Genomic DNA, 25666 nt, shown 5'->3' with positions numbered 1-25666 from the left:
AAGTCTACATAATATTGCAGTCTATAGAAGATATTATACGATGCATTGTGACTGGCACCAAAGAAAGTAAAATAAAATGTCCCAGTAATGCTTCTCTGTTGAAAGGTATTCAGACTCAGGGAAAGTTTTTATTCTTTTGTGGCTCTTTGTAGTGTTGTATCTTAGGCCTCTTAATGTAATGCACTTCACTGAAACAATAAGGTGAGTTAACCTGTAAGTAAGTCTTAGTTAGACCTTGACCACGTTCGGGATATTAATTATAGAGCCTGAGATACCATCTGAAAAGGCTAGATATTCTTGTCTAAGAGCTGTTAGTGAAAGTCTTGAGATGACCCTGTCTTGTTCAACAGTGTAAAGCGAGAGAAGAAAACTATCAGACAGATCTATGAACTGCTATGAACAACATTATGCCTTCTGTGTTACACCAGATCAGTATTTTTTAAAATTAACACACAATGGATGCAAACCCATCATCAATTACAAATTCAGTTTTGTATGTGATCCATCAAACTGACAGACAAATGTAACCTGTGGCTCGTTGTCTCCCTCAAGTGGCTAATACAAGAACAGGGATTTATTGCTTTTAGACAAATAGATGATTTTTTCTTTTGTTACATCCTGTTTTGGCTCAGTCTCAGGTTTGAAGGTACAAGATTTGATACATGCATCCGGCCTGACTAGCATGACTATAAAAAGATCATAATTAAAAGCCACAAAAATCTGTGAAAATAGATGAAATCTGGGAGGATTTTCCTTGGCCAAATTAGTATGATGATAATTCTTTCTTTACCACGAACTGTAGCAGAATTCCCTATCACAAAGCAGTAGGACACAGAATTTCTGAAAGAAAAACTGGCATTTTTGAAATCACAAAAAGATAACAAAAATAAAAGAATATCTGGCAGAAAGAACAAAATATTCAGTTGCCTAAGATCGGAAGCCCTGGAAGTTTGTTTCAGTGTTTACTGTGGCAGAGCACAAGTTGTGAACTTCTTATCTTGAATAAGTGTCAATACTCATATTTAGCTCATTAATTTGAAGAGCAAAAGCTTATATGAGAACACCTCAGAGAAGATATTGGTTAGTTTTGTGTCTTTGTAGATCTGGAAGTGTCACAGATTTCCACTGAAATTCTTTTGAAAGATCTTAAAATTTTGCCAGAGTTTACATTGGCATAGCTCACCCAAACTGAAGCAAGGAAAGAAAAAAAATATTGAATGTGCTGAGTACTAGTGATAAATTTATGTGGAGGAAAAATATAATAATAATAATAATAAATAAAGTCTGACATCCTTGGATATTTTATTTTGAAATGCTTAAGGGAATTGCGCTACAAGTTTACATCATTTCAAACATCAAGGTGCAAATGCACCTAATGGGATGGGACTGTGATAAACCCATATTATTCCATTCTATATCTTCAGAAATAATTAAGAGGAAAACAAACAAACCTAGAAACCATTCTTTTGAAGATGTTTACAAATTCAATTACCTTTTTTTTTTTTTTTAATTGGGGTGAAGTTCTTATTCACATTTGAAAAAATGTTTTAAATTACTGGTGAAGATATAACATTAAAATAATCAACAATCAAAAAAAGCAAGTGAGTAAGCTTGTAGGTTTTGTTTTTGTATTGTTTTTATGTTGTTGTTGTTGTTTATCCTTGTAAGAGCCCAGCATCTTGCATGACACATTCGCCAGTACATCTTATTTTGAATAGTGGCAAGCTGGGCCTGTGCTTTCCTATATGCTCTTTTTTTTTTTTTTTTTGGTGTTCGATGCCGATAAAGTTCAAAGCTCCTGCAGTGTAACTGGGAAGAAACTGGAAAGATAACTAGAAACTTCGTCAGTTTTGAAATTATGGGCTTTTACAGTAATCAAAGCATGAGAAAAGAGAATCCTATATTGTCTTCCTATTATGTCACAGGTTTTTAGAGCAATCTTTGACTTACTCATGTTTTCCTGCTCCAAATTTCTTCACTTGAATAATAATGGTATTTATGTGAAGTCCTCAGATATCCAGAGTGATAGAAGTTGGTGGCAGCTCTGGTGACATTGGGAATCGCCTGCCTAAGGATTCTGTGTAAAATGTTGTAGGCTGAGTAAAACTGAGGATCCCATGTCTGGACAGAACTGTAATCCAAGTAACAAGGGAAAAGACTGTGCATGGATGTAGCTTAGGTGAAACGATTTCATGAAGGTATTACACAATCTATGTGTGATAATAGACATAAAATGCCACACCCCTTTTCTCCCCCTGCCTTCCTTTCTCTCATCTTAGAAAGACACCGTTGAGTCCCGTATATTTATATGACTGCCTCGTTCTGTGTTTATATCTGGAAACTCTGGAGAGTAACAGCACAAAGGCAGTCAGCGACAAAAGAGGGCCGGAATCACCGAGCCGCTGCTCGCACAGGTGTTACTCGCTCATCAGACCTCGCACGTTTCCCACCCTCCACCTGCCCGCAGTGTTAACCGGCCTCGCCTTCGGAGGTCGTGGACATCCCTCGGTCGCTTGGGCCATCCCCGCGACGCCTCTCCCTCCGGCGGCACCCCACCAGGCTCAGTTTTAGCCGGGGTTGCCCCCTTTGGGTTCCTGCGGCCCCACAAGCAACCACACGGTTCCCCCCGGCGAGGAGCCTCCTGCCTGGTGCCCTTCGCTCCCAGGGTGGCACCAAGCGCTTCGCTTTGCCGCTGCCTTTGGTTTTTCACAAGAGTTATCTCCATTACAGCTTGGGGCGGATGGAGTGACTAATGAATTTTCTGTCGGCCATGGAAGCGCACTGCAAGTAATTAAGAGCTGTGCTGCGGGGCGATTAGGCTGCAAGTCACAGCGGCCAGAGCCCAATCGCGGCGAGCCCGTCGCGGTCTGTGCCGCCTGCGCCCGGCCCAACAATGGGATCATTGACTATTTATTTACTCCGCACAACAACTCTGCTGTTTACTTAATTATAGGAGCTTCTCAGTCACCAGCCCCCACCCGCCCCAGCCCCATCTCTTTGACGCTCTCCGAGCCCGCCCGGCACCGATAACCGCGGCTCCCTGGTGGATCGCTTGGGCGGATGGAGCAGGGAAAACCCTGAGCATCCTTTTGGGGGTGCGGGCAGCGCTCCCCCGCGGATGCGGGGACGGGCGTTTGGCGTGAAGGAAAGGCAAGGGGACGGCAATTCTCCAGTCAAACTGCACCGCACGTCTGCCGGGAGACCGAACCTCGGGAAGGCTGAGGGTGGGGGAACCCTGCAGCGCTTCAAGGCACGTCCGAGCCGGGGAACGCAATGGGGAGGAGAGGGGAATTAGGCAGATGCCTGTGGCGCTGCGGGGGCGAGCGGAGCAGGGGGAGAGAGGAGAGCACTGGAAATCCTGCCAGAGGGCGAGGAGGGGAGACGGGACTACATTTCTCACCCCAGCTCATCCCCCCGCTGAGGAGCGTGTCGGGCCGGGAGGGGCGCGCAGGCGGTGGCGGCTCCCATGGGGGGCTCTAGTTCTGCCCCCCCTCGCCGCGGGCCCAGGCTCGCTGCGTCCTTCTCGTCCCCGCTTTGCTCGCCCTCCTACGAGCTTCCACCCCGGCCCTCTGTCCGAATGGACAGGGTGGTGACAAAGTGTCCGAGCTCAGTCCCCGCTAGCCCAAGGAAAAAGGAGGCCTGGGGGAGGGGGGGGGGGGGGAAGGGGAGGCAGTCGGGGTTCACCATGAGCAAGCAGCCAAAGGCACCCGGACTTTTTCTGGCACCCCGGTGGGCACGAGATGGAGCGGGGTTGGGGGGGGGGGGGGTCGCTGGGCGCCGTCCTGGAGGGCCAAAGCCGTCCCGCCACACACACACACACACCTCTGTGTTTGCAAAACAGGCTGCGGGACCCCGATCAGATTTTTCGTGCCTTGGAAGGGCGCCTCCTGGCGAGCTCGGCCCCTCGGGCGGTGGCGGGGGAGGGAGAGCCGGGAGCGTTTCTGCTTCGCCGGCCGCCCGCGGAGCCCTGCCGCCGGCGCGGGGCTCGGCGTTGCGGCGAGCGCGGAGCGGCGGCCGCGGAGAAAGCGGGTTTCTGCTCCTTTAAAGGGCGCTGTGCAGCGCTCCCGACGGGAGGCGGATCTCCCTCCCTCCTCTCCTCCCTCCATCCCTCCTTTCCTTCCTCCCTCCTTCCTCCCCTCGCTCTCTCCCTCCTTCCCTCCCTCCCTCCTCCCCTCCCTCCCTCCCTCCCTCCCTCCCTTGGCCGCCGCTTGCAGCCGCCGTCAGTGGTGCCCGGACGCCGGCTGCACCGCAGCCCGGGCATCCCCCGGCGTCCTGCCACCGCCCTTCTTCCCCCCGCCTCCGCCTTCCTCTCCCTCCCCGCTTCCCCTCTCTCAGCTCAAGGTAGGATGATGTCCCGCGGTCTCCGGCTGGCCGCCACGGCCGGAGGGGCTGCATGCGAGTGAGGGGCTGCGGGGGGGGGGCGGTAGCGGTGGGTGGGGAAGCACCGTCGCTGCGCTGTCCCTCGGCCAGGTGTCTCCGGGCAAAGGGGGGCGCTGAGCTGGAGGACCCTGGGCTGGCCGGATCCTGACGCTGGGCTCTGTCGCCTTTCACTCCCCCCACCCTGCGCTGCTTCGCACCAGCCCCAGGCTGGGGGCGGAAGGGTGGGAAGTGGGGGCGAGGGGCTAGGGCAGTGTAGCCCCCCTGGTGCCCCCCGCCCGGCTCCCGCGGAAGCCCCGGGCTGTGCCCCGCGGTCTCGGGGTGGCCGAGACGAGAGCCAGGAGGCGGTGCCCCCCCTCGCTAGGGGGAGGCGAGGTGAGAAACGGGCTGCAACTTCCCTAGAGTTGTGGGTGGACAGGAGTCGCTACTTCCGTAGGGTCTCCTCCTGGCCCTACCCCGGCACCCACCTCTCGGCTGCTCGGCACTCCGGTGGTTCATTTCTGAACAAATTCGGCATTCCTTGGGAAAGCATCCGTCGCTAACCCAGCCAGGGAGCCGACACTCTGTGTGAAGCAAGAGACATTCCTGCCTACAGCGTGGCGGCATGACTGCAAGAGCCCTTGCGCACTGAGAAGGAAAGAATACATTATAATGAAACCTCTCTTCACGTTTTCCTTAGAAACTTTTGGTGGAGTAGAGCGTGGAGAATGTTAAACATCCTTCCTCCCTCTCTGAAATCGTTCACAGCTTCCCCAGCCCAAAGAAAACTGAAGGGACGAAAGGCTGATCTGCAGATAATGTCATAAATATTTCTTCTCGTTGCTTAAAACCTGCTAGGAAAGTGCATTGCTGTGATACCCCAAAGTGCCTGAACAAGTTAATCTATGGCATACTCAGTTCGTTAATTAGAATGCACGTCTTTCCGCTAGCTAAAAATTAATTACCATCTTAAAATGTCATTAATCATCAGCGTAGCAGAAACTTGGTTGTAAATTTGGACTGAGCTAATAACAGACAGAGGGGAACCTATGATTTTTAGAGCTGATGGGAGTGAAGTGCAAGTGGGCCACAATGTGTTTTTCAATGATAATATCAACATTCGTCCGAATACCTAGGGAAACCTTTAAAAAGGGAGGACTGTGTTACTGCTTTGTCAGCAAAGCTGCAATACTTGTCTGATCTGGAGAGGCTAGTCAGGTGTTGTGGTAAGCTGTGGCTCTCCTCACACCAGATTGCAACACTCAGAGGACCGTGGTGGCATGTAAGTCTTTGCAAGAATTTGCCAAAAAATGCCCGAAAGACAAAGCTTTGGGGTCACATGTTAAATACATGCGAATTTATATCAGTTGATGTTGGGAGAGGACAAAACTGTAGAATAAGTGATAAAAAACCCTATCGTCTGTTCTTAGAGACATAGCTATGACCTGAAAATGAAAGCCATTTCTTTTTTAAAGTGATATGGTAAAACTATACATCCCAGTAGGTGGCAGCTAGCTGGAACTGGATTAACTTTTATTATGATAACAGCACATGAAAATATGTTCTGAAGGAAAAAAAAAAAAAGTGCCTGATGTAATAAGGTAATCAGAATCACATATCTCTCCTTTCCAAATGAAACATTAGGTACATAAGATCACCATTTATACCTGACACATACCCAAAGAATTTAGTAGGCTTTTATTAGCCGGAAAAGGTTTAAAGGCCTTAGAGAATCTATTCTCCTTTCCCCTTATAGCTGGAATGCTATTTTTCATACCAGCTTCACTTGAACATCGTCCTTGTGTATTAAAAATGTATTATCACTATGCCTAATATAGATGGACAAAATGTAAAAGAAATTAAAACGTATAGCCAAGGAATTGTAGATTTTCCAGTTGCTGATCACTGAAGTGAGGAGGGCTGTTTCATAAAGACTTTAATCTGAAAAGACCTGCATAACAGCGGTGACAAGCCCCTGAGAGACAAAACCAGCTTCTCCAGCAGAATATTTGATTAGGGATCTCCAACCTTTGAACTGTATGTCTCACAGGGAAGGAAATATGAAAGGAGTTAAGGACATTTTCCTGATCTCATGCTAAAATTATTCTGGAGGGTGGACCAAAGTATGTTTTTAAAGATTACCCTTCCCTCTCACAAAGAATAAAAGAAGCTAAAGTCCAATCAAGAGAAAAGGAATCTAGGGTGGTGAAGTCGGAGGCTGTAGTTAATTGTATAGTGTATAAATAGTCTTCAGTCACCTCATATTCAATACTTCCTATGTCTTGGAAGTTTTACTTTTTGATAAGGAACCGATATTCTTGGGGAAGTAAATCTCGATTAACTACGAGATCACTAGGATGTGAACGAAGGGAGAGGTGGCGTTGGCACAGGGCATTAGGCGATGGTGATCTCAGAGGAGGAGAGTGGTACTCCTCCCGATCCCACAAACCTCCACAAGGCAGCGGGCCAGCTGGCATCGCCCAGGCTACCAGACGTGCCTGTAGGGATGCCGATGGCGTATCGCGATTTTCTTTCCGCGTCGCGAAATGACTGGCGGGGGCGTTGGGACGCCTGGTGCGACCTGGCGAGGCGGGGGCTGGCCGGCGGGGTCGGCAGAGCTCTCCGTGGTGCTGAAGGAGCAGAGCCGTGCAGAGCTGAGCCGAGCCGAGCCGGGCCGGGCCGGGCTCTGTCCGTGGTGCCGCTCAGCTGTCGTCGGTGGAGGAAAGGGAAAAACTCGGCCTCAGCCTTACCCGTGCGGCCGGAGGGTCCGGGAGACAGCTGAGCGGTTAGCAGTGTAAGGGATTGATCATACGTTGGTTTGTCATTCAAGGTGTGGGAGCAATGCCTGGGTGAGTTAGGAAATCGTAGGAGCTCTGCTGGGGTTGATTACAGGTAGCTGCATTTATTTATTTATTTAAAGATACCTCAGAAAATCAGACTGATTAAAGGGGTCGCTTTGCCCAAAGTTTGTCTTGTCAATTGTGCTAAAGCTCTTGATGAATCATATGCTTTCAGAAATGCTTACCAGTGCTAAGTTAAATTAAAAAAACAGTTTTGACAGGAAGCTACATATGTGCAGTCAGAATTAAAAAGATGCCTAATGTCCTTTATTTCAGTAACACCACGGGAAAGATGAGGAAGGAAAGAACGTTCACAGTGTTCATGCATGTCAGTTTTATTTCTCCTTGGACTAAGATAAAATATGAACAAGTAGAACAGAAAAAAAAAAATGCAAATACAAGAAAGAGCATCTCGATCTGTGCTTTTTTTTTTTTTTTTTTTTTTTTTTTTTTTTTTTTTTTTTTCCCTAGGAGATATTCTAAGTGTGAACTGAAGGAGTCGCTAGATATCCTTGCTTTTAGCACTAGGTGTTCTTTTTAAAGTGCTCCAACAGTCAAATCGTCTGATTGAATTCCCTGCTAGACTGCAGAACTAGCCATTCATGATACTTATTTTTGACACTGCAGTTATGCCTCCATCTTAAAGAAAAAAAAAATCGATGATGTTTAATAATCCCTTCACAGAACGTACATTTCTTTTCATCAGCGTTTTACAGTGTTTTAGTAAATGCATGCAGAGAAAATCATAAGCCATAATGATAAAAAAAAAAAAAAAAGTTACTGTGAATTGCTAACACTTTCAGGGATACAAAGCACCAACATTAAAAGTAATAAATTAAATTCTTTACATTTCCAAGATACACAGATGTCATTTAAAAATAAACTGGAACTCACCTTTGCCATGCTCTCCTTCTGATAGATTCCACAGACTATTCTCATTAGCTTGGCATCATTGGTATTTATTTCTGTAAGGTCAGGTATATTCTGTGTTCATCTATATGTATGTGTGGGGGAAGTCTCTTAGTGATATTTTCTTTGGTAATAAAAGGCAACGAGGGAGATAAAGGAGACAAAAGATCTCTGTAGGCAGAATATAGAATAAAATGAATTCATTTCCTTGTGGGGAATCTAGGAATTGTCTTTTAATATTTGTAATAATGTTTAAGTAGGTTCAGCAAAAGCTTCACTTAGATTGTAAAGTCTGACAGTCCTGGTTCAACATATTTTAATGGTCACAAGCACATAACTGATTGTGTTTCCGAAAAAAAATCTGAAGTAGTCCAGAGAGTGAGTTTATCTTCTTTGGAACACCTGGCCAAAAGACAAAAGTCAATGGCTGCAGCTGCAGATATAAACTCAGTATCCCGTTATCAAACTAGAGAGTGCTATTGTTCTCACTGAGGACCACAAAATGACAAACTACATGCACCTCTTAGTACAGGGAGGAACAGCAATACTTCGATAATACTAGAGTGAAAGGAAAGCTGTGTGTTAGAAAAAAAAAAAAGAAAAAAGTGGCAGAATAGAGTGCAAAATACAAACAGGCAAATCCATAAGTCACCGTCTTTTTAAAAAATACTGAAATCTCAAGCAAGTTGAGCGAAACTGAAATACAAGTCTGTGCATTCAACAAGGCTGTTGTATCCACTATCTGCTCCTGTTTACCTTGCAGAAGCAGGCTGGTGCTCCGTAATCACTGAGTCCGGGGCAAGTTCCTATGGACAGACAATATAAAAACTATCACATTTATCCTATTTCATGCATTAAAGTGAGTAAGCAACAGTTAGTGAACGTTAGTGAATATCAAGATCTTTTTTTAGCCTAAACGTTGCTCTGACAACCTGCATGACTTTGTTGTCAGCCTTCTCTTTCACAACTCTAAAGCTAAGTGATTTCGACCCAGCCTGTCAGCTATTAAAATGCATGAATTGATTTTTATAAAGCCGATTCCCTTCTCTCCTACAGCCCTCTCCTCTCCCTCCCCACCCCCCGCCACAGATCCCTACAGATATTGTCCAGAACAACCGAAATACTAATAACAATTAAAAACACGTATGTAAAACCGGGCTGCATTTTTTTTTTTTTTTTCCTCCGAGAACACTAGGCGATCAGATCGGTTGCATAATAGGAATTGGGAAGGCTGTCTGGCAGGCAGCCTTAAGACGAGAAGAGCTATCTCAATTTCTCTCACTTAATCTTGGCTTCGCGTCAGAAGCTGTGCAGCAGTGCAGTAGAATGGGAGCACGGCAAAAGCTTCGCCAGTAAAACGGCTGGTGCTCATTGACTCTCGCTATGTGGCGATACCTCAGCGGTTTCTCGAGCTGGATTACCTATTGATTTTCCTCCTTTCTTGCCTCCCAGGTTTACTCGGCTGGACATTGTGTGTGTTTGGATTTCTCAAGGATTCTCCCCCGACTAACATGGATGTCCCACCATTCCTTGCAGTTGAAGGTTGCTCCTTGGCGCAGTGAATGAAGAACATGCAGGGATTGCTAATGGGTTTGGGAAGCGTAGACTCTCTCCTCTGTCTGTGACCATGCCGTGATCGTGTCTGAGGGCCATCAGTTTACGTATCCTCATTCTCACCCTACCGGGAAACCTGACGGCTTAGAAGGGGGAAGTAAGGCAGCGCGTGTGTGCATAGAAACATCATGAAGATTATTTCCCCTATTCTAACTAATCCAGTCTTCAGATGCACCACTAGACTCCTTCTTTGCTTACTGTGGATTGGATATTCTCAAGGAACTACACATGTATTAAGATTTGGTAAGATTTCCCGACACTTTTTCATTGTGCGTTTAAGCCTGAATGCGATTTACGTAGGATTGACTCAGAAGGGGGTGCAGGGGGAGAGCTGGGACGTGCTACCGGAGTCAAGTACCGAAGTCCCTGTGCATTTTGCATCCGGAGGGATGAATTGCTGTGTGTTTTTTCTGTCGCTGCAGCTCATTGTAGCCGTAGTAACGGCACGGTGATGATAATTATAATAACAATGGAGAGAAAAATGACTGGCAAACGCGTTTGCCTAGGGCTCTGCGGAGCTTGCGTGGCTTCCTCGTAATGTACCTTTTTGTTTCCATAGTAGTGGAAAGCACGGCTAACGCAGTGCTTGATCAGTTAAAATCTGTCAACTAGTTGTTAAGTTTCGGTCGCGCGTCCCTGCTCCATCCGAGCCGACTCCGTATGGGCGCGACGCTGTAATGCGAGACCTGCGGGCTGGCTTCCCGGGCAGCGTTTGCCACTTCGGTGGCCTTTTGGGTTAAACAAGAGATGGTTTATGCCTTGTTCCGTGATCGCGAAAGAGTCTTTACGGAACTCTTCAAAAACACGGCTTGCGGGGAAAGTTCTAAGAGGTCCAACATGTCCCCATCCTAACCCCATAAAAAAAAAAAAAAAAAAAAAAAAGAGGGAAGAAGGGAGAACAAAAAACATCTATCGGAATGAAATTTCAAGGTGAGCAGAGGGGTTTCACAGTTTAAAGACTATCCCACCCGGACCATGCAACTAACCTCAAGAGCTCTGCGTGTGTCCGCGCGTGTGTACGTGTGCATAAGAAAGCAAGCGAGGGAGGAATTTCGGCCGCTGTGTATCCTCTGCAGAAGTTTTACAGTAAGCAAGGGCAGGACGGAAGGGAAAGTTAACCTCACTTCCGAGCCAGTATGTGTTGGCCGGGGAGCGCCTCCGGGCTGGGCCCCACGGCGGGACCCCGCGCCCGGTCCGCGCCCGCCCGGACACCGCAGGCGCAGCGGGCGAGGGGGCATCCCGAAAGTTGCATCCCCGGACAAGCGGCATCCTCTGTGCCTGCCGGCAGTGTGGCTGGAGGGAGGAAAGCACCTGCTCTTGAAGTGGCCGCTGTAAGCTGTTAGCAGCCGCTACAACCCTTTCCGTGGGGCACTAAAGGCTCTTGTCTTCGCCTGGGAGTAGCGCCTCGGTCTGCCTCTAATTTTGCTTAAATTCCCCCCCGCATACACTTTTATGTGGGGAAGGTTAGTAATGATGAAAAAGTCACCAGGCTGCTACTGATCTCGTGTGCTGAATTCCTAGTAGCACTTATTTTCTGCTTCCATCTGATCTAAAGGTGGTGCTTAAGGCACGTTGCTCCTAGCAACCGTCTTCAGGAATGCTTGTTTCTTTGGACATGGCTAAACGGGTCCGTATATCATTGCGGGGCTTATTTTGCATTCAGTCTGCTCCGTAGTCATGGCCGTGAAATTAGCACCGGGGCTGCTTGCGGTCTGGCACTGTCCATCTGTCCGTCCTTCCTCAGACCGGGATTCATAGGCGGAGCCGAGGGTCGGTCTCCAGGACCCTTCAATTAATCTCAAAGGTAGCTATGTAAACAAGTATCTTCCCGGCAACACCATTGGAAAGAGGTGAGCATTCCTCCTTTAGGTTAGCATCCTCTCTGAACTGTTGATCCAACGTACCTGTAGAGACAGCCCTGGTGAGCAGCATTTTGGCAATGATTCAAATAATCAATAATCCTGACACCCGAGGCTGGTGCAGCGGGACTCCAGCACCCAGTGACATGGTGGCACAGGAACGTATTTTTCTAGGCTAACTTCCCTTCCGAACTGCCTCCGGGTCATCTAGTCGGTTAACGGGTTACGCTCACTTCATTGTTTGTAGCAGCGAAGTATGAGCCTGCTTCTGAAGCACGGACTCCTTTTTCTTGTCTGTAAAAAGAAATGTCGCCAACCCAACTGTGAGGCTTGGAAGCAAGGAGTGTTGTTTGGTTTATTTTAGTATGGGAGATCTTAGAAGTAAGAGAGCCCGAGGAAGGCTTTCCCCCTGCTCAGCCGGGCCTGTTGCACATCCATGCTGTGAGGAGTCTGGGTTTAGCCTGGTTCAGGTGCGTAGCGACTCTGACCGCCAGAGCCGCCCGGCCCCTTCCCCAGAGGGTGACATCTCTGTGCGTAGGGCATGGCGGGGAGGAGGGAAGGAACAGGGAGTTTTGTGAAAGAGCTTTGGTTATTTCTGAAAGGGGATTTCCCTGCCGACTCCTCCGGGCTCCTGTGCTATCTGTCTCTTCTGCGACCAGGAGGCCGGGATGCCCGTGCCTTCCCGTGGAGTCCTTCCCGAGAAGCGAGGGCTGAGGAGATTCCCTCCAGAAGGCAGCCTGCCAGCCCCCGTTCTTCTTCCTCAGCCAGCAGCGCTATGGCAACGGGGGAGAGCTTGAAACCTGCCAGAGCTGCAGCCCCCTCATTCCTCCTGTGCAAATTAACCACCGTGGATTCACATTGTCCTTCCCACGGCTTCTGTCATTGTTGGGACTAGCCAGCACGTCCTTTCTCTCTCTCTCTCTCTCTCTCTCTCACTTTCACTCTCACTCTCACATACCTTTTAGCAACCACACAGGGAAGTCGAGTCGCCTGGGTCAAAGGCAGCAGGGTATTTTTGTCCGTGCCTTATGGAGCAGGAACGGCGAGAGGCTGGTGCGATGGCATCAGTCACTCTCTGGCGGCACTCGAGTCAGGCAACATGGTATTTGGGCATCACACCACCACCCTTCCTCAGGGCCACCTCACCTCATGGGGCTTGCGGCCAGCCTCTGCCGTTTGTGAATAGCTTCCCACGGGCAAGCCCAGGGACTACTGAGAGTGAGGCTTGTACCCACCACACTCGAGGGTTTCAAACAAGAACAAAAAACATTGCTAAATTAAACCTAAGTGTATACCACTAATGTGGATAAAGGGTCGGGTCCCAGCTTGAGAAAGGAGAAAAGCAGCTGCCTAGCATTTGTCTCTCCGTAGCTAAGTGTGATGGAAACCGTTCCCTTATCATTTGGCACCGTACGAAAGCCCCAATCTGTGCCCGTCGGCGGATCCGCTCCATTATCGGGGATCGCGTTTCGTAGCTTTCCCATTCTCTGCTCCCGTGGAAGAGCCCGACGGCAGCTCCCGGGAAGCCCGGGTAACGCGGTCGGGCCGGGCCGAGCCGGGCCGCTCCGTACAGACTCCCCAGCCCCGGCCCCGCCGGGCCCCGCTCGCTTCTTCTTTTTTCTCCCCTCGGGGCACCCCAGCACTCATGAGGCTGAATGAACAAGCCATTAAGAGCTGTTACCCATCAGCAACTCTTCACCTGTTTACACAAGCCTACTCGTCTCGTCCAAGGCAGTAAGACGCCGGGCTACTTAAAACCCCTCTTTTCTCCCCGGTTCCTATGCTTTCTACTTCCTTTGGACTACTCTAAAATACTCTTTATTTAAATTACCCGCTTCGGGCCTTGTCTCTGCTGCCGAAGACAATGCGGAACAAAACCCTGCCCGTCTTCCCTACATCAAAGGTTTGAATATGGAGCAGTGAGCGGGAGGTGAAAGAGGTTTGGCCCTTGCGTTTCCTAATTCCCCCTCAGGTAACTCAAGTGAAAGTGTGCGAAGGACTTAGGATTTGCTCCTCAGGGAGCCCACTGGCCTGCTAAGAGTTTCCCCACATTACCGGGCATTTTTTTCTCCTTACTTCAGCTCTTTCAAAAAGAAAAGAAAAGCAGAGGCCCGTGTCTGTAGTCTTGCCTCGTCGCTGATTTGGCGTTGTGGGTATTTCCAGTGAATCCCGGCTTCAAGCAGGTGAGAAAGGGAGATGAGTGTTGCAGGTTAGAATGTGTTATATATATAAAAAGGGGTAGGGGGGCACAAGGGAAGGAGGATTCGCCTACCCCCAATTTAAAAACAAAATAAAACCAAGAGGAAAGAGGTAGAATACTTTTCAAGGAATGAAGGTAGAGTTTTGAACTCTTCACAAAATAATTTCCTACTGTTGACCTTTTCTTTTCTGAAGAAAAATAGATAAACAAAAAAGAAAAACAAAGCCAACGCACCATATCATTACAAAACTTAACACTTTCCTGTTTTACTACACAAAAGGAAAACAGTTAAAATAGTTGCAAAGCAGAGCTGTAGATGATCATGTAATCTTTGGGACAGAATAGAAAACGACCTCATTTTCAAATCCATTGTGGGAACTTAAAGAGGGAAACTCTGCACTTTGGAAACCTCTCTCGTGAAGGTGCGGCAGGGGTGTAATCTGCCATACTACTTAACTGAGCTCCTTTGGCTCAAACGGATTGAGTTTATCTCCACAAAACTGTTTTCCCGAGACAGGGCTTGGCAAAACCAGCGAGGAGGCTAGCTCTCTGCGTCCATGGCTTGTGCAGTTGCCGGTGGTTGTCGAGCTATACGTTTCAAAGGTTCAGGTGACCATTTTTACCATCTAAAGCCAGCAAAGACGTGGAAAAGCAGTGAGAGCTAAGCCTCTGCAAAAGGTTATGAGACAAGCTCAAGTGATAAATAGCCGCTGGGTGACCAAGTAGAGATTTACCGGAATGGACATGCATTAGATCTCTTTGATGTGCAATTTCTTTCCTTTGGATTTTGCACTGGCACTCTTTCGTGGAAGGATGCAACCTTTCCGCGCGTATTTAAGAGAGAAACGGGAGAACGTACATGGCTGGTTTTGGTCGTGAAGGCAGCAGCCTGCCTTCCGATCCAGAGTGCGATGAATATCTGCAAAGTAAACACTTGTTGTAGCAGCCCTAGAGGTCCGTGGTTTGGTAATTCCAGCACTTAGAGCCAACGAATATTTTACTGCCAAGGACAAGAAGCTTTCAATACGTGTTAACATCCTCACGGAGACGAGTTCAAAATCAGTCTTATAAACAGCAACAGAAATCTTTGAAAGAAGAGTAAGGTTAAGAGCCTCGGGAAGGTAGCAAGGAGGTGAGAAGCATTGTTATTGACTGCTCCAGATTAAACAGCGCAGAGGAAGATTTCAATTTGATAACGTCACAGCCCTTCCTGTTTTTCTTTGCTGCTTCTGCTGACAATTTGGTAAGGTAATTAAATTGGCTGATTGAAGTCACAGTGGTCATGGGGCGATAAAGACCATTTGGATTTAATGGAATTTAGAAACAACAGTGCGCTGCACACAACTCTTACAGAACGAGAATTTTAATGACTCATTCAGGGTGCTGACTACGTAGAACGTCCTGGACGAGTTTAATTGAAAGGGCAAAGCAGATTAGCTGTATACAGTCTTTATTGCACTAGATAGGGGAATTAGAATGATCCTTTTAAAAGACTCATTATTGTATTATCAAGATTTAATGTAGGTTAAGAAAGCTTTCATTCGTGTGGGCTGTCTGGAACATCCCCAGATCCTTTCAGCCGGTGTTTGGAGCACCAACAGCTTTGTAAAAGAATTTTCACACAATTGTCCCATAGATTGGGTGGTGAGAAGTATAACTCACTATGTTCTGGCTGCTACTTGGCTTTTGAAGTGATGCAAAGTTCAAATAATACCTGCTATTTAAATGATGTCGACAAATGAAATGGTTTATGTCACTGGAGATAAGAACCCAGAGAAAAAGAGATTTACTAGCATTCTCTAAACTAAAATATTAGAGTTTATTTTATTTTAATTTATTTTATTTTGTAGAAGAGAAAATCCCCTTTTGTTTTAGGAAAAAAAAATCAAATATTTTGCAGTCATTGCAAATAATTGCAGGTCTTTGTCCCCTACTTAATTTATTTACCTTTTCTCTTTCTTAGTTTTAACCTTCACTCTCTCTAATCTCTTCCAGAGGAGCAATTACTAGAAGTTCTGTCAATAACGGAAAAGAGAAACTAGAAGGTGCCTTATTTCCATACTCTGCAATCTGCAAGGCAAATTAATGTTCCCCGAATAAGCTTTTTATAATGTTATGCTGTAATGTTTGTTGGAAGATTAGATTAAACAATATGATAACATAATATCATTATGCAGTCACGTCTGAATTGGAATATGGAGAAACAAAGATCACTATCATATTAATGCTTATAATTTTGTGCTTTTTTTCCCTGAGTCTTTTGGGTCCTTTATTCTACAGTAATAATAGTCTTAGGTTTATATAGTGCCTTCAATTTAAACAGCCAGAGCTTTCAGTAATGCAAAGAGAACAGAACAAACATGTAATGATCATTATTCCAATTACTGGAGCTCAGCCAGCTCTGGATAAACTAGGTGGTGTTCTAATACTATGTACAACACTAAACAGAAGCTCTAAAAGTGTATTCTTAATTTCATTAAAAGGTAATTCTTAACGAATTAAAACTAATTTTTTTTTTTGGGGGGGGGAGGGAGGGAGCAAGAATTAGAATTGACCCATGGGTGTGGTGCTTAAGACTAATCTTTTTGCACCTGCTGCAAAGATATATTTGGATAAAATTTTGCAAGTGATTTGGATTAGAATGGATTCAGATTATCTTGAAATTTATTCTTCTGTAGTCTTTCCAAAAGGCTACTGAAATAGAATAACTCGTATATGAGCATATTTAGAAGTTATGTGTCTTTCAAATTAAATACACATTCTTAGATCATATATTTTTAAAGTGCTTCCACTTCTAGGCCTTTCTGACTGGGCTAAAGAAAAACAAGTTCTTTGGTAGCAATGTGACTTATGTTTATGGCAGGGATAGTTTGAAGCATACCTACACTGTAGCCTTTGGATAAAAAAGCTGGTCCTTAAATAATAAAACTTTGTTGTCAACACATCAGAAGATTAATTAATTGATGGGTTTGACAGAGTTTCATCTTTAGATTTTGGGAAGTAGAGTCATATATTTTTGCTAAATGTCTATTTTATTATATTTGTACTTACATTCTCAAACTTTTAAAACTTGTTTATCAATAAAATGGTTATCAGGATTTAAATGTCAGTTAAATTAGGAATGTTGAAAATATCTATTGATGATTCAGTATGAAAAAAAAGCAAAACAAAACAAAAAACAACCCTGTTTGTCAGAGTCACTAGTTCTTATAACTCAGTAACGCTGACCGAAGAGTCCAGGGAGAATATAATATACCTCCAGGATCTGTACAGTAGACTTCAAGATTTATTTATTTTTAATTCAATGTGTGATTGATTTTTTTTTATCTTCTTTTCTTTTATCTTAATATTTTAATGGATATCTCTGGTATTTCCCAGTCATATAACAATCTATCTGAATTTAACGGGTGTAGCTAAATCTAGCACCAAATGATCCATGCTGTAGTTTTTAATGGATGGGTGGAAAATGTAATGTTATTTTATGTAAGAACAAAGTCATTTTGGAAGAACCCCATCCTCCTCCCCCCCCCCCCCCCCCCCCTTTTAAAAAATCTTTTGATTCCTTTGCTCTTTTTTCCTTATTTTTGCAATAGGTGAAATGCAAAATGATTACTTAACTAGTTAAAAGGGAAATGATAATGTTATTTTATCATTCCTTTTTGAAAAATCTTGGCTTTCTGGGCTTTCTGGAAAAATAAAAATTGAAAGGCCTCTTTTCTACCTAAAACCCAAACTTCTAGTGCAAGCCAAGTTTTAGGCCTTCTCTGCAATATATGGAGAGTGAAGTTGGGAGAAAGATTAGACAAGCTTGGCTTAGAGTGGATCACTCTTGCATGGCAAAACTGGGCACCACAGTACAAAAAGGATGTAAAATTGTTGGAGATTGTTCAGGGGAATGTGACAAAGATGGTGAAGGGCCTAGAGGGGAAGACACATGAGGAGCGGCTGAAATCACTTGGCCTGTTCAGCCTGGAGAAAAGGAGGCTGAGGGGAGACCTCATCGCAGTCTACAGCTTCCTCATGCTGGGGAGTGGAGGGGAAGGCACTGATCTCTTCTCTGTAATCACCAGTGATAGGACCTGCAGGAATGGTGTCAAGCTGAGGCAGGGGAGGTTTAGGCTAGACATCAGGAAGAGGTTCTTCACTGAGAGGGTGGTGGCACACTGGAACTGTCTCCCCAGTGAAGTAGTCATTGTACCAAGCCTGTTGGAATTTAAGAAGCGTTTGGACTGTGCAGTCACATGGTCTGAATTTTTGGGTAGACCTGTGTGGTGCCAGGAGTTGGACTTATGGGTCCCTTCCCACTCAGGTTCTATGATTCTAACTAAGGTTGGATGAACCCTTCTTTTCCTGAAATCAGCTATATAGAGGAAGTGAAGGTGGATGGATTGGGGTTTTGTTTTTCTCCCCAGATTCTGGGTTTTATTGCCACACTGAATTCAAATTCTCAGGTAGAAATTTAAGAGGGAAAGATGAATTTGTCAATGACTCAACAGCTTGTTCCTGACATTAAAATTAAAAAATGGTAAAATGCTCACTCATTTAACTGCATGAAGTTTAACAAGGCCAAGTGTCGGGTCCTGCACCTGGGGCACAATAACCCCAAGCAGAGCTACAGGCTGGGAGATGAGTGGTTGGGGAGCTGCCAGGCAGAGAAGGACCTGGGAGTTATGGTGGACAGTCGGCTGAATATGAGCCAGCAGTGTGCTCAGGTGGCCAAGAAGGCCAACGGCATCCTGGCTTGTATCAGAAACTGCGTGACCAGTAGGGCTAGGGAGGTGATCGTCCCCCTGTACTCGGCTCTGGTGAGGCATCACCTCGAGTACTGTGTTCAGTTTTGGGCCTCTCGCTACAAGAAGGACATCGAGGTGCTTGAGCGGGTCCAAAGAAGGGCGACGAAGCTGGTGAGGGGCCTGGAGAACAAGTCCTACGAGGAGCGGCTGAAGGAGCTGGGCTTGTTCAGCCTGGAGAAGAGGAGGCTCAGGGGCGACCTTATTGCTCTCTACAGATACCTTAAAGGAGGCTGTAGAGAGGTGGGGGTTGGCCTGTTCTCCCACGTGCCTGGTGACAGGACGAGGGGGAATGGGCTAAAGTTGCGCGAGGGGAGTTTTAGGTTAGATGTTAGGAAGAGCTTCTTTACTGAAAGGGTTGTGAGGCATTGGAACAGGCTGCCCAGGGAGGTGGTGGAGTCACCATCCCTGGAAGTCTTCAAAAGACGTTTAGATGTCGAGCTTAGGGATATGGTTTAGTGGGGACTGTTAGTGTTAGGTTAGAGGTTGGACTCGATGATCTTGAGGTCTCTTCCAACCTAGAAATTCTGTGATTCTGTGATTCTTCTCAAATCTCACCAGCAAATGAGCGGTGCATGTTTTCACAGTAGGTAATCATAATCAGTCCTATAAATAAGGACTTTTGTTGTTGTTGTTGTTGTGAAGATATGTTTTTATCTGATTGCTTATTCTACAGAAGCCTATTGAGCAAACTTTATCAAGCTTGGTTCAAAAGATACAGAATTACTCCAGGTTTTGAAAAGCACGCCATCTTCACATTTATCTCTTTCTCTATTTCCAGTAAAATATTTCAAATTAAGTATTATATATTTCTGGATCCAAAAATAAGTATTACTTTCAAGTATGGTTATGTTTATTTTTTTTTGTCATAAGGTAACTGATGCTGAATTTAAAACACTTTTATTAAAATGCACATTTGTGTGCATATACACTCTTAGTAGGTAATAAGCTGGGTAAATTAAGGATTCCTTTATAACTGAACATTTGGGCTTTTATACTTCTCCAGGAGCTAAATATATACCAGTTATATCAACCAGAAAAACTAACTAAACATGTATCAGCTGTATGGATCAGCTTATATTTATGCTGTTATTTAAAAAATACTGTTAGTACATGACTTACTGAATAGTACATAATAATAAAAGAAATACCAAAAGTAGTAAGCATGATACATTTACATAAAATATCTGAGTCTCATAGTTCACAATGTTCAACTTTCAGCTTTTTATTGTTTTTTTTTTTTTTTTTTTTTAATTGACTTGATTTTATTTTATTGTATTTTATTTTATTGTATTTTATTTTATTTATTTTATTTATTTTATTTTTAAACATATAATCAAATAGTTTAAGTTCTACCTCAACAGTTCATGTTGTAAAACCTTGAAGAAAGTAGTTCTTTTAGTTGGAGACAGAAAAAAATCTTCTATTCCTACCTATATTGTCAGTGTCAGTACTTGATCTTCAGTCAATACAAGCAACCTAGATTGTCAGAGAAATATATTCATTGATAGTGCTAAGAGGATTTATGTTGTGTGTTTTTATTTTTACACCATATGTGATATGAAATCTGCATGCAGTAGGTAAAGTTTCTTACATGTTAGTCCTTCACAGATACATTTTATGGGTCAGATATTGAAATAAGATAAATTATAGTACAGTTTAAGTATGATCCTTTACTAACTTTTCATTCAGGTCAGTGTCTTATGTTAATACAAAATTAAATAAGAATCAGAGTTGTATGCTGTTGGACACTGTTTAGAGAAAAAATGTTTTATATCATTCTAATGCTAAAGCTAAGCAATTATGTTAATGTCCATAGAAACCTGTTTATTCTAGATATACTCATTGCCTTGAAAAGTTTGTGATAGAGTTACATGACTAGATCCATAGCTATGTTGAGTAAATTATATAGTGCTCTTCAAGCCAAACCATTTTTGCTGTTTGCATTAGCTAAAAATCTCAGTACAGAATCTGCCTTTCCTTGATTTTTTTTTTTCAATTATCCTTTAAGATTGCACTACACTGTTTTTACACCTAAATTTGTCTTTTTTTTGTTTGTTTGTTTTCATTAACAATATTTAGCAATATACTATAAAAAAAACCAACAATGTAATATTTTCAAGAAGGGTTAAAACCCACTACCCACTGATTAAAGATACTATGGTCCAGGAGCCCCATAGAAGTTATTTTGCAGAACAAACATTGCAAAACTATATACATGAATAACAATGAAGCACATGAAGTTTACACATTCTGTAAAAGGAGTTTATTTTTTAAAGCAAAAACTTCACTGTTATTCAGCACCATTTATCATATGAGGCACAAACCAGATAAATCTTTGAAAAGAAATTCCATGTTGCCTATTCCTTAAGGAATTAGGTAAAAAGGAATATTAGGGAAATTAAAATCAGAGTGCTCTAAATCAGGGCAATAATTTGCTCTTCAAATGCTGGATCATAGAAGTTTTTAACATTTTTTTTTTAACTGAAACATTTATGTCCATCTTGTTATACACATTTTACTCATTTAAGAAACTGAAACTTTAACTGTTCTTAAAATTCATACAGAACTTTTAAGAAATTTTCAGCATACATTCAATTATTACATAAAAAAGTCATTGTTATTGCTTCATATTTTGTTGCTTAACAAGGACCAATCCTAGGGAATCTAATTTGTAAAATTATAATTTCTCTGATTTTTATTGTACAATACCATTTACGTTTTTCATGGCTTACTATACCTACCAAATTTTCCTGTACAAATACGGGTAATTTTTTCATTCAAATTGAAAGAAGAACCTAAAACAATTATATTTTCCAGTTAATAATTACACTTTTTTTTTTTTTTTTTTAAGTATTTGTACTTGCTTAGAACTATCTAGTCTTTCTGGTGTTATATGGCACCCATATATGTGTCTTTCTTGTTTACAGAAGAATGACCATTTGATATTTCACAGAATCACAGAATGGTTGAGGTTGGAAGAGACCTCTGGTGATCATCTAGTCCAACCCCTTCCAAGCTGGGTCACCTGTGCATGTTGCACAGGATGGCACCCAGGCAGGTTTCGAATATCTCCAGACAAGGAGACTCCACAGCCACTCTCGTCAAAGTATTTCAATCTCTGAAACTGGCAACTGAAAATATAACTATGCAAAACATACAAAACATAAGGCCAGTGCCTGGTCATAACTAATACAATGCAAAAGTGGATTTTTTTTTTTTTTTAAAGAAGATATATTATGCACTGAGTGAGTATGTCTTGCAGATTTTTAAAAACTGTACTTTTGTGTGAGTCCATTTTCAGAGAAATGTGATTTTTGGATAATAGTTTTCTGGTGCTCACCTTCATACCTTGAGCTATTTTAGACAATGAACTACTTAGACATGTCTCCAGATATCCCTGAATACGCTACTCTGTTTGTTTGTTTGTTTGTTTGTTTGTTGGGGGGGGGGGGGGGGGGGAGGGAGAAAGAATCCATAGGTTGCATGGAGGTAGTTTGAGAACAATAATGCAGGTGTGTTAAATGTCTTAAGTGATGAAAATGCAGAACACAGAAAGGAACTGAGAATGGTTAGTGGGAAAAAAAAAAAAAACAAAACAAAACAAAAGACCACCACCAACAAAACAAAACTCCAAAACCAATGTCTTACCTACAAAGGCTATATATACCATGAAAACAGTAAAATTGTTATTAAATATTTTATTTATGCCCACATTTGATCTTTTTGTAACTGTGAAGCAAATGTACACAGTGACAATTCAGGGGAGGTGGTAAGCTTCATCTGTAAACAGCTGAGGGAAGACGGAAATTTGGGAAAGAAACGTGCAACACTTTTTCAACACTACTATAAGTCTGAATGTCCTTGAGAAGGAAAGGCTATAAAATATGACTGTCATTAAAGCTTATCTTTTCAGATCTCAGCAGACTCTATCAGTCACAACATTCAAAATGCCTGCAGAAACTTTGTGATATGGCTAAGAAAAATGTCTGAAAATGTGTTAATCCAATTTTGTAATATCTTTTTAAACCTACCTATCCAGAGGAAAGCCACATTTAAATATCAAATCAGTGTTAGCTAATCGCAACATCAATTGTACCCATTTGTGACTCTTTGTTTCTAGACATTGGGTAGTTGGATAGAAATGTTGCATCTAGCTGTTTTCCCATTGGTTTCATTTTTTCTCCTGACTGCTTCCTTCTAGATTGCTAGTAGGATTGCTTCTATAGAAAATTGTACTGCATGCTTTTGGAAGCCTTGTTTTCCCCTGTTACTACACACCATTCCAAATTCCTTTTTTATTTTGGAGTTGCACTATGGGGTTTCTTATTCACCAAAACCCATCTGATGGTTATAAGGACAGAAAATTAAGCTGCTCCACTCTAGTTAAACATTTACAAAGCTAAACAGCAATGTTTTCACTATAGAATAATATATACTCAATAATAGATTATTGGATGTTTGATAGTAGGTCTCTTTATTTTTATTTATTTTTAGCAGCCATCAGGGTGACACAGTATATCTGTGAATTGAACAAAGTAACTAGGCAGCAATAGTCTTACAATTGCAGGCCTATGTGAATGTGTGCACATACGTAAGTTTTCTTGTGATGGTTGCCTAAATGCAGGGAAAAAAGAAAGAAAAAAAAAAAAAGCTGAAGAATCTCTCCTTTTCTGGAGTTGTTGTTTAACATAAACTGGGAGAATTGCCTGAGGGTATATCAGGGGTCTTTGATGGAAGGTCTCATAAGGACTATCCATCTGCTTCCTGACAAATAGTGTGAGGATGGGATAGCAAGGAATTGTGAAGGTGGCAGAAACTCTTCTCACGTAGTGTGATCTTTGTGAATATTTTCAAAATGCTCATGAAAACAAACAAAAACAAATTCAAGAATGAAGCTGTGAAATTCAGCAAAAAACACAGTCAAGCATACTCATGAAGTTTAAAAAAAAAAAAAAAGAAAAAAAAAGAGGACAGTGCAGAATATCGTATCCTCAGAAAAAAAGAGCTAAACTCTGTGAATGAAATTAAAACATGCTGTCATGCATTTACCCCCCCATTCTCCCTCAAACCCTCCACACCCCACAGCTGCTAAGGGTTTGCAAATGGTACTCGTTAACACATCAACTTGTTTTACAATGGAGTGATAACATGAGGGAAATCTTCATTTAGAGAGTGAATCTGCTTCTGCCCAGAACCACCTTCATGTTCTACCTCCGGCCTACCTTCACATTGTTGTAAGGTGCTTATGCTAATAATGCCAGGTGCAACAAGTAGTACTGTAAATCAGAAGATCATATTAAAGTTCATTTCTATTGAACTGACAGCCTAAAACTACGACACTACAACTAGCATACTGGCAGTTTTTTTCCCAGCCTTTGCTGTACTAAGTCTTGAGCACTGCACGGTACTTTGCAGGGCAACTAGTGAAGTCTTGAAGAGATAGAGGGTCTTCATTACTACCATATATGATTAGACCCAATTTTCACAAAAGATTACCCACATGGATATCTTCACAAATATGGTTAATAGGTGGAAAGCCAGAATGTATTTTATTCCCATGAATCCTCCTGTTGAACTGTATTTTTTTAAATACAAGAAGCCAAAGAAAGTGACTAAATATTAGCCTATGTTTTAGAGCTTGTTTAACTCTGAGGCTGAAGTCATACATGAAAACTCATGTTGTCTACTTTGGCAGAAAAAAAAAATACTGAAAACCAGAAAATATTGGCTTTGCTTCCATCCTAAGGATAGCTGAGCTTTTTGTGCTAAGCAGAATGAGAGAAAAAATGGAAGGCACTAGTCTGGGTGATAATTAAATATTTTTCAGTTAGGAAAGATGATTGTGCTGGTGAAGAAAAGGATTTTCTGTCAGGATTGGCAAGGGAAATTAATATACTAAGATTTTTGGATGCACATTAAGAGTTCTAAAACATCTACCTTTAGTACAGTATTTTATGTTTGCATTGATATTGAGCTAGAACTATAGAGAATTACTGTTCTTTTGCTTTTTAAAAACATCTTTAGTGCGTATTTTATAATTAGATTTTTCTTAATTAAATTTTACACATTCTTTGGAAATCAGTTGCTTTTCAGCAGAATTTGAGACTTTTAGATATTCATTTAGGTTGACTTATATCACAGGCAAACATTTTTGAAGAAAAAGTTTATTTCAGAGCTAAGACTAATGTTTAAACTTCTTCTGTAAAGACTGCTAGCTTTTTTTTATATATAAACTTTCTTCAGTAGGAAACATTTTATTTTTTATATTTATTGTATTGTATTGTATTTTTTGCTTCTCTTATCAACACTGTGGTCAGTTATGCAAACAGGGAACAAGTTAAACCTTTCAAATGTGATAAGTTTCCATTTTCAAAAGTGCCTTAAAAATGTGCTGCAAATTCCTGGGGTAATGGGCTTCAGGCATGCTATAACTTCACATAAGTGAACAGTGTTTTACCTTAACTAGGTCTACATGATTCAAGACATATGTATTTTACCTTTCTCTGCATAAGATTTAATGTAGGTGTAATCCCATCTTTCATAATAAGAAATTTTATGAATTTCAAAATGCAAATGATAGTAGGTCATATCTCTTTCAGAGATAGTTTCAACATTACCTTCTTTCAATATATGTTATTAGGAAAGGAACAGATAAAAATATAAATATTTTATGCTATTGAGATAATCTTTCTAGAAGTCTAGAAAGTCATGAACAACAGAGGAAGGAGACTAATGAATGGTTATTCACTTTTTATAAAAAAATATGGCAATTTGAATGTTTTCAGGTAGGGTATTAAAAATAAATGAAATGAAGTATGGACTATGAATAAGAAAAACATGTAATTCATTGCCAGTGAATGTTCTGGCCCCTAGCCTCTCAGTAACTACCAACATTTAAAGAAGAAAGGTCTCCACTGGATACTACTGCTACTTTTGGCTCTGTAAGTCCCTAAATTGTGGAAAATCAAAGAAACTAGAGTAAGAGTTATTCCATGTTTGCCTTGTTTTTTCCCTTTCCCTTAAATTTTGACTATTGCACTGTGTTGAAAACAGGTAGTGTGTATTGGAAAAATAGGTCTTTTTGATGCTACTTTA

General features: G+C 42.7%; 1 protein-coding gene and 1 long non-coding RNA gene across 9 annotated transcripts in view; both read left to right on the top strand.

The window, feature by feature from the left end:
- Nucleotides 1-1602: 1602 nt before the first annotated feature.
- GRIK2 (glutamate ionotropic receptor kainate type subunit 2) overlaps nucleotides 1603-25666 on the top strand; it is a 404092-nt gene continuing 380028 nt past the window's right edge. For 2 of the 8 annotated variants that reach the window (XM_072036155.1, XM_072036152.1), the window contains exons 1-2: nucleotides 4202-4341; nucleotides 9558-9962. In XM_072036155.1, coding sequence (XP_071892256.1) covers nucleotides 9848-9962 — 115 coding nt within the window. In that variant the 5' untranslated portion in view covers nucleotides 4202-4341; nucleotides 9558-9847. Of the gene's footprint in view, nucleotides 3251-4201; nucleotides 4342-9381; nucleotides 9963-25666 lie in introns of those variants that run through there. The other 6 variants (XM_027454785.3, XM_027454790.3, XM_072036154.1 and 3 more) reach the window with 5 other exon arrangements.
- Nucleotides 13271-15944, top strand: LOC119716463 (uncharacterized). The gene is made up of 2 exons (XR_011808454.1): nucleotides 13271-13761; nucleotides 15774-15944. It is a non-coding gene; the product is annotated as an uncharacterized lncRNA (long non-coding RNA).

This window comes from Anas platyrhynchos, chromosome 3 (genome assembly GCF_047663525.1).
Source record: "Anas platyrhynchos isolate ZD024472 breed Pekin duck chromosome 3, IASCAAS_PekinDuck_T2T, whole genome shotgun sequence".
In the NCBI taxonomy this organism is placed as follows: domain Eukaryota; kingdom Metazoa; phylum Chordata; class Aves; order Anseriformes; family Anatidae; genus Anas; species Anas platyrhynchos.
This window is presented reverse-complemented; position numbering and strand designations above follow the sequence as displayed.